Raw genomic sequence first — 8,798 nt, 5'->3', positions numbered from 1 at the left:
TCGTATTTTCTGAGCTTCCATCCTGACGGGACTCAGATCGTGGCGGCTGGAGCGGGTGGCAGAGGTGATTCACATCATGGCCGACCAGGAAGCAGCATAAGACAGGAAGTGGGCAGGGATAACAGACCCATGAAGGACGACCATCTCTCTGCTTCCAGTGACCTACTTCCACCAGCTAGGCCCCACCTCTCAAAGTCTCCAGACCTGCCCAAAATAGCTCAGTCAGAGGAGGACCAAACATTCCAAACATAAGTCTATAGGAGACCTTTCAGACTCAAACCACAGCCGGTGGCTTGCAAGGACAGCCACACTCACTGTCACGGTGGAGGGGAAATTTGTCTGTACTGTGTCTGCCAATGATTCTTTGTTTTTATTGAATTCTATACTCTTCCTTTTTTTTTTTTTTAATTTTCTTATTGTCAACCTCGTGACTGTTCTTATCAAAAATAGGAATAAATATATTTTCCACACACGGTTAGCTTCTCTTTCAAATATTTCTTTTGAAACTGGTAAAATGTCTTCTTTTTTTTAAAAAAAAAATTAATTTATTTTCATACCCGCTTACAGGTACAAAGGGTTTAAGGGCAACTGTTCCATGACCTTCATCGATCAGTTCAGAGCGCTGCACCAGTGTAACAAGTACTGTAAGATGCTGGGGCTGAAATCCCTTCAAAACAACAGCCAGAAGCCCAAGAAAACAATCCTCGGGAAAGGCAGAGCTCAGACAAACTCCACGCCAGTGAAGACACCCGAGTCTGAGACGCCCACAGAAAAGAAAACCTAGCATCCCTCCTCCCTTCGTCACCAGTGACCACCAGCCAGCAGCGCACAGGCTTGCAAGTGGACATCTGCAAACACACAGAGGCCGCGAGCCTGTAGCCTGCAGAGTGTCAGTCCTCTTCAGCTCACTATCACTTGCTGTCTGCTGAAGTGAAGTCGGCATGAATCTTCCTAACTAGCCTTGTAGGGAGACTGCAGTTCCGTTGATGGTCTCAAAGACAGCCCACTGTTTGTGTACACAGCTAGCGTTTCTATACTCCCCCGCCCCCTCACTGCATTGTGTGTCTATTTGTGTGTCACACATGGTTTGTGGACAAGAGTTCCCCGCTGCCTTGCGACTGGCCACCGGAAAAATCTTTCCGACCTTGGCTCCTCACCTTGGGATGTCTGGACGTTCCTGCAATCATGAATGTCAAGTTGTTGTATCAGTATCACCGACGCTATTGTTGCTGGAGGCAGCTTCCCAGATGGGAGGCCATTTCCCGGCACTACCCATACACCCTGGCACAGTGTTCTGTTTCATTAAATTCGTATTTAAGCAAAAAGGGTGATGTGCGCATGACTTCATAGCCACGTGCTCGAGCCACGTGCCTGTTGGGTTCAGTGCTTTCCCACATTCCTCCAAGCTTTTGTAACTTCGAAGGTTCCCGACAGGTTGACTGGAGCACACGAGGTTTGCACCTGTGTTTTCTCATCATACAACTGGGGTTCCATCATGTTCTAGATGTGGTCTGGTGTGGTAGGGTACAACAGCTGCTAGGGTCCTGCCCTCCCTTATGGCTCTCCTCTAGGTAACCCTCCTTCCCTGTTGTACCCTAGAAAGAGCAGAAGCTATGGTGGCTGTGCCGGAAGCCCTCTCTCAGAGGGACTGGCTGGCTTTCAACAGAACATTCCTGGCTTCTTTGGCTTCTCTTCCCTCTGGGCCTGGTGGCAGAGGCCCAACATCCTAGCTACTGGGGAGGCTGAAGCAAGAGGGTGGAAAGTTCAGGGTCAGCATGGGTAACTTGGTGAGTTCCTCCCTCAAGAAACAAAATAAAATAAACAAACAAAAAAGTAAACTGGGCTGGGGTTCTAGCTCAGCCGGAGAGTGTTTGGCAAGAGCAAGGTCTTGGGTTCTATCCAAATGATGTGAAACAAACCCCTTCTCCTAGACACTGGATTTTTTATGTAAAAAAGAACACACTGAAGGAGAAAGTGTTTGTCACTCAGTATCTCATCTCTCTAAAAGCATTCTGCAGCTCGCTCTCTCTCTCTCTCTCTTTTTTGCATTCTGCAGTTCTAATCTTGCTTCTGAGGTGGCTCCCCTGACTCTCTGATGATAGCACTGTCTTCTTTTATTCCCCCCAGATGAGGGAGACTGTGGGCTGACTTGTGTCACAGAGATTTTAGAGATGTGTACTAAACAGTGATGTTCTAGAAAGTCCCATAATAGTAAAAAGGTACAGGACATATTTTGATCAGATCTATCTATCTATCTATCTATCTATCTATCTATCTATCTATCTATCTAATCTATCCATCTATCTATCCATCTATATCATCTACTATCTGTCTATCATCTATTTATCTGTCTATCTATAATCTACTATCTAATAATATATGTCTATAATCTATATAATTTTATCTAATCTATATCTATATCTATAATCTATATAATTATATCTAATAATTACATCTATAATCTACTATCTATCTAACCTATCCATCTATCTATCTTTCCACCTATCCATCTATCATCTACCTATCATTTACTGTCTCTCATCTATCTATCCATCTGTCTATCTATAATCTTCTATCTATCTATCTATCTATCTATCTATCTATCTATCTATCTCTAGTCATCTACCACACATAATCTCTATTGCCTATATAAATTGGTCATCTATAATTTATCTGATATCTATAATCTATCATTCATCTATGGTAACACACACACACACACACACACACTCTGTTTATCTACCTATCCATCACTCCTATCTCTCATCTCTCATCTGTGTGTGTGTAAGTGTGGGTACAACCAGAACCCTCTTGACAGGTCATCATTCCTTGTTGGATAATAACTCGTTATTATAAAAGTGATATCAAAATATGTGTTTAAGACAGCACAGAAAGGCTTGATATGTGAAGCTCCAGTCATATGTGAGCCTGCTGTCTGTCTGTCTGTCTGTATCAAATCTTGAGTTGGAAGCTAGAGCCTTTCTGGAGCAGTTCCCACCTCCTTTCATGGATGCATAGGAATTTGTTTCCAAAATGCCTATTTATTTATTACAGTGTGATTTTTTTTTTTTACTAGTTTGCAATTTTTTGCAGGCCCAGAGACACACAGGGCACCACAGTGAGGTCTGTACCAGCCAAGGCTCTTGGAGATGGCCTAGTATGACTACATGATCGTCCAGTCTTCTATAGGTGTTATTTTCCTTCCACAAACAACAGGGTTTTTTGTATGAAGCAGGTTTTCTTATGCCAAAGCATGCCTCCTGGGTCTCACAATACCCAGCCCTATTGCTGTCATTTTAGTTCAGTTTGCAACAAGCCAGTTGCTGTTGATTCTCCCACACTGCAGGACTACAAATACCTGAGTGCCAACAATGTAGGGAGATCTAGAGAGCCCGGGGGGGGGGGGGGGGGGGGGGGGGGGGGGGGAGGTCTTTTGACTCCTGACAATGACCACGTACAGCTCTGGCTTAGCTTCCTAAAAGGCTCAACCATGGAGTTCTGTGATGGGTAAATCACACAAAGGAAAGTGTTATGAAAACAGGCCTGCATTTCCCACAGCAGGCTCCTCACTAATGAGAGTGGCTGGGGACTGAAGACTTCTTGCCAGTGGGCGCCATATCCTAGAGAGGTCCGATGCTGGGCACTGCCGACAGCTGGTTTGTATTTCCTGTTATCTGCTGTCTCTGTGCCTCTCAGGCATGCTTCTGACGCATAGCAAAAAGGTTTCAATAGAATCTGATTAAAAAGAACACCCGAAAAAAAGTACCAATTATTTCCTAATTATACAGCCCTCTCTTTTCTAAACATGCATTTTTGCGTGTGTGTGGTGGGCATGTGTTCATCTGGATGCAGAGGGGAGGAACTTGCCAACAATCTCCGTCTGGTTTGTTTTCTCTGTGTACTTTCTGCTCCACTGGACCGTGTGTGCCAAGGGGAGCAGAGCAAGGTTTCGCCTACACGGACCTACAACTGAAGCATTGGCTTAACTAGCTTGAAAAATAAAATCAAAGAGGCACCCAAACCTCTCTCAGTCTCAGAACCTTGTCATTTGGCAGATCTGCTTGTTCTCAGATCAAAGCTGGCAAGCTAGATGGCAACTAGTTCCAGCCATAGGATCAGACCGCTTCAATACCATTAGTAAATGTTAAACACTCATCACACCAGTTAATCAAGGTTTCCCAAAAATTCTGGTTTTCATGAAACTCAAAAGATCCCAAAGGGAAAGCGCCACAGAGACTTTTTAAATTGTTATTGTTATGTATTTATTTATTTGCTTTGTTTTGAGACAGGGTGTCGTTCAGCCTGGGCTGGTCTTGAACTTGCTGCATAGCGGAGAGTGACCTTGCACATCTGATTCCCCAGCCTCTCGGTAAAAACTGGGGTTCACAGTTGTGCTGCTGTGGCTTTCAGAGACTCTCTTTTTCAAAAGGCACACCCCAGATCTCGTCAAAGGCCAGTCTGCTGGCTCCCATCTGAAGCCCTAGACAAATGGAAGCAACTCTGTTGCGGTGTGTAAGCTCTGTCTCCTCCCAGCCCACTATTTCCTCTCTGTTTCTCTGTCTCCATCAGATGCTAACATGGTGGCTTTCAGTAAGCTGCCTTCAGGATTTCCTTTGGTGCTTGCCTTATTCATAGAGCTTGGCCAGGCATAGCAAAGTTACCACAACTATTGGGAGGCATATGCAAACAAACCAAGTCTCCATTCTGGAAGCTGGGAATCCTGCTTCTCCAGGTTGGTGGAGTCGCCTGTCTCTGAAGGGAAGGAAATTTTTTGCTTCGGACATCTTTTCTTTCTTTCAGAAGATCCTTGGCAGCATGGCTCCCAGTGTTCATGGCTGCTCTCCCTCTGTGTCCGAACTACACCTTGGCATATATTGACAAAAATATTGGATAAGGGGCATATATAGACACCAGAAAATATTGGATAAGGGTCCACCCCAATGATCTCATTTCTAATTTTGTAAAAGACTTCAAATAATACCACATTTTGAGGTTCTGGAGTTAGGATTCTAACCCAGGCATTCCACAGGCAAAGGTGACTTCAGTCTTGCACATCTGTATCGCCTCTGGGCACTTCGTTCAGGTCAGATGCCCGGGTCTAAGAAAAGAAAGTGAAAGACCCCCAGAACTGGGGAGATCCTTACTCAAGTCTCGGGATGACGCGACCACCCAATGACTCACGGGAGACCAAACTTGCTGCAATCACATGAGGTTTATTGGGGATACTGGTACCGGGGTCGATCTCATGACCTTGCCAGTCAGAGGAGTTTGACCCGGAACACAAGAAGTGTGGGGGTATTTAAGGGAAGCTGGGGGCGGAGAGAGAGTTACCAAGGAAACAGAACATAAAAACAGTGGAAAATTTCTGAGGGACCTGACCCAAGGTATTCAGTTAGGGAGGGGAACACATTCATTCTAGGAATGCAATCTTCATCTACTGGTTGACAGGGTGGAGAGTCTCATAAACCACTACACCTTCATTCTTAGTTCCGCCCTCATTGTGGATCATTCAGGAGGGGCAGGTATAGGGAACCAGAGCCCTGAGGCTCTGAGTTCCTGGAACTGGCTATTTTATATTTCTGGCTGGCTACAGTGGCCCTCCATGTCCTTTTAGGTAAAGGTTATACACCATGCATTTGTATTAAATGCCCTCATTTTAAATTCTAAGATTCTCCAGCCTTTCAAAAGATAGGACCCCTCACCCTCACCCCCACTCGAGTGCCACCTCTTGACTAGCTAGTCTGGTGGCTGGAATCTGGCTCATAGGAAGAAACTGTCCCTGGTCCTCCCAGGAATGGTCCCTGGTTCCGATGGCGTTGAGATCGTCATTTGGTATCCCGAGTCCTTTTCTAGACTGTTAGAGAAATTCTTCCTCAAAAGCTGAAATGGTTATGACTTACCAGCTGTGGCACAACTGTCCCCAAATCCCAGCAGCCAGAGTGATGACCACACTGTCATCTTTCAGTCAACACCCAGCTCCTCCCCCATCCCCCAATGTGACTTCAGCATCCTGGTCGGAAACAAAATGAAACGAAACTGTCCTCAGATCCTAACTGCCAGTACAGTTGTACCAGTATCCTGCAGTTGGTCCCAAGGGAACCAGTGACAAGCTAGGCTTGTTTTTTAAGAGCTTTCAGTCTCCTTCAGAAGAAAGGACAAACTCACTGCCAGGGCCGTGAAATCTCTGTTTATCCCAAATACCTTTCTCCTGACCTCAGGGCTTCTTCCATTGTCTCCTGTAAAACTGGTCTTGTTCTCTGAACACTTCTGCCTTGGGTCCTTTGCATCTTCTGTTCCTTTTGTCTGGATGTGTCTTCTCTGGTCTCAGCTCACAGGCCACCACTTTTCTGTTCATTCCATTTAAATCCCAACACCCACCCATCCCAGCTCCTCTATCCAACTCTGCATCAGTTAAAGCAGCTTTATCAACAGGAGACAGCCTACAGATTTTGTTTTTTAATGGTCTCTCTCCTCCAAGGTTTCTCCCATCTTGGTTTATCAAGATGTACCCTAATACCAGGAGCTCTCTAAAATGGAGGATTCTTTTGTAGACACTGACTCTTTGCATGAATATCCCTGTCTCCTGTCTCCTGGAGCTCCCTGATAGACAGAAACAGCTTCCTCCCTTTTCAGGTCCCTTGGAAAGGATGAGAGTCCCCAGATCCCCTTCATTCTGCACATGGGATCATTAGAGTCAAATCTTTTGTAAAACCCTATCTCAGTTCTGAATGAGCTAGGTTTCTGGGCTGCATCTTTAATACTTATAGCTGTGTGAATTTAAAGTTATTGAATCTTTCTGAATCCCATCCAATGAATGGATATAGCTATAGCTGTCTTGCAGGGACGTGAATAGAAATACACACACACACACACACACACACACACACACACACACACACACGTATGTATACTGACTTAGGATGACATTCCAAAAACCCAAATCATCACCATAACACTTTTTTACTTGGGCAAGAACAATAAAACTACAAATATCTGGATCTCATTCAATCATCTTAATATTCACCGGGAGAAAACAGTGCGCTAAAAGATTGCCTAAGTGACTTGAAGCGTTATAACTACATTTTCACTAGTGTTTTCTTTTTTAAAAAAAGATTTTTATTTATTATTAAGTACATTGTTGCTGTCTTCAGACACACCAGAAGAGGGTGTCAGATCTCATTTTGGATGGCTGTGAGCCATGTGGTTACTGGGATTTGAACTCAAGACCTTCAGGAAAGCAGTCAGTGCTCTTAATCGCTGAGCCATCTCTCCAGCCCTACTGGTGTTGACTTTTAAGAAAAGTTAACATGTTATAGAATGGATTTCTGTGCTAATTTTCTCAAGATCCAATTTTTCAGGTACACTGTTCATTGCCCACATGCTGTAGAACTGTCTGCTTTAGCCCCCTGCCTCCTCAAACTTAGGCTCTAGCCAGGAGATATTTTCATTATTTTACTTCATGTGTCCCAAACTCAGCTGAAGCACCAAGAGAGCCCGAAGATGTCCGTGGAATGGTGGCAGGGCTGTGGCCATCACTGTCCTGGATGCTTTTAGGGACGTGAAGCTTTGCTCGACAGGTAGCCCTTCGAGTTTCTTGCCCCAGTTTGGTCTTCCATCGATCTGAAAGAGGTGCATTTTGAGCAGAACATCAAAGCGGGTAATGGACCAGCAGGGAAAAAACAAACAAACAAAGGCAAATCCCGGCAACCACATGGTGGCTCACAACCACCTGTAATGAGATCGGACGCCCTCTTCTGGTGTGTCTGAAGACAGCTACAGTGTACTTATAATAAATAAATACATAATAAATATTTAAAAAAAAAAAGCAACTTTAGTTGGCCCCAGGGAGTGTGTCCCAGGAGTAAACAGGAAAAAAAAAAAAAAAAGGAACAGAATTCTGAAGGGTTCAAGATTCGGTCTTGACTCTTTGGTCAGGGAAATGGGCTTACTTCTAGAGGAACTGAAGGCTTAGCCCTGACCATGGTTGACCTAGAGGACCTGTGGAGGGTACAATGCTTACCTAGACAGCAAGAAGGGGAAGGCGTAGAAAACAGGGCACCTAGCCACGTGAGGCATCTTTACCATGTGAGAGAGACATCTCTGGGCGAAACAAGAGAGGGCAACGGGAAACTAGCAAGATACTGAGTCTAGAAGGTATGCCCTGGGGAGTCAGAATCTCGTACCATACAAAGAATGCTTGTCTCCCCCAGTGTCCCCCAGTGACCCCTAGAATCATTGGGATGGGCCCTAATCCAGCATGGCTGGCTTTAAGATCCTAACTCTTAAGGTGTTCTGTTAGGAAGCAGACTTGGGAAGATCACTGTGTCCAAAGGGTAGGGCCTTGGAGCATGGGCTTGGATTCCTCATAAAAGAAGCCTCAGAGAATCCCATTTCTGACACAGTAGACAACTATACTGAGAAGATCCTGTCTTCGAACCAAAAAGTAGTCCCTTACCAGACCCTGAGTTCTCTGGTGCCTTGCTTGATCTTAGACCAGTCACCAAGCCTGTGAAAAAAATAAATGTGTGGGAATCAATAAAGCCACGTAGTCTATGTTGTTTTGTACAGCAGCCAGAATGAACTAGAAAGAACTAGAATGATCTAGAATGAACTAGAAAGAACTAGAATGATCTAGAATGAACTAGAAAGAACTAGAATGATCTAGAATGAACTAGAAAGAACTAGAATGATCACCTGGAGATGAAGGAGAAAAATAAGAATGTCCTCTTGCAGCCGGGCGTTGTGGCGCACGCCTTTAATCCCAGCACTTGGGAGGCAGAGGCAGGTGGATTTCTGAG

At 44.8% G+C, this 8,798-nt stretch overlaps 1 protein-coding gene and 1 long non-coding RNA gene across 4 annotated transcripts in view; one reads left to right on the top strand and one right to left on the bottom strand.

Annotated features, from left to right (window-relative positions):
* Positions 1-1,325, top strand: part of Alpk2 (alpha kinase 2) — a 127,363-nt gene extending 126,038 nt beyond the window's left edge. For all 3 annotated transcript variants that reach the window (XM_031365886.1, XM_031365887.1, XM_031365888.1), the window contains one exon: positions 568-1,325. In XM_031365886.1, the coding sequence (XP_031221746.1) occupies positions 568-784 (217 nt within the window). In that variant the 3' untranslated portion in view covers positions 785-1,325. The remainder of the gene's footprint in view (positions 1-567) is intronic.
* A 6,116-nt stretch (positions 1,326-7,441) lies between these two features.
* On the bottom strand, positions 7,442-8,580 carry LOC116087694. The gene is made up of 2 exons (XR_004117564.1): positions 8,456-8,580; positions 7,442-7,620 (listed from the first exon to the last, which is right to left on the bottom strand). It is a non-coding gene; the product is annotated as an uncharacterized LOC116087694 (long non-coding RNA).
* Positions 8,581-8,798: the final 218 nt, after the last annotated feature.

This window comes from Mastomys coucha, unplaced genomic scaffold (assembly GCF_008632895.1).
Source record: "Mastomys coucha isolate ucsf_1 unplaced genomic scaffold, UCSF_Mcou_1 pScaffold13, whole genome shotgun sequence".
In the NCBI taxonomy this organism is placed as follows: domain Eukaryota; kingdom Metazoa; phylum Chordata; class Mammalia; order Rodentia; family Muridae; genus Mastomys; species Mastomys coucha.
Note: the sequence above shows the minus strand (reverse complement) of the source record. Positions and strands in the feature narration are given on the sequence as shown.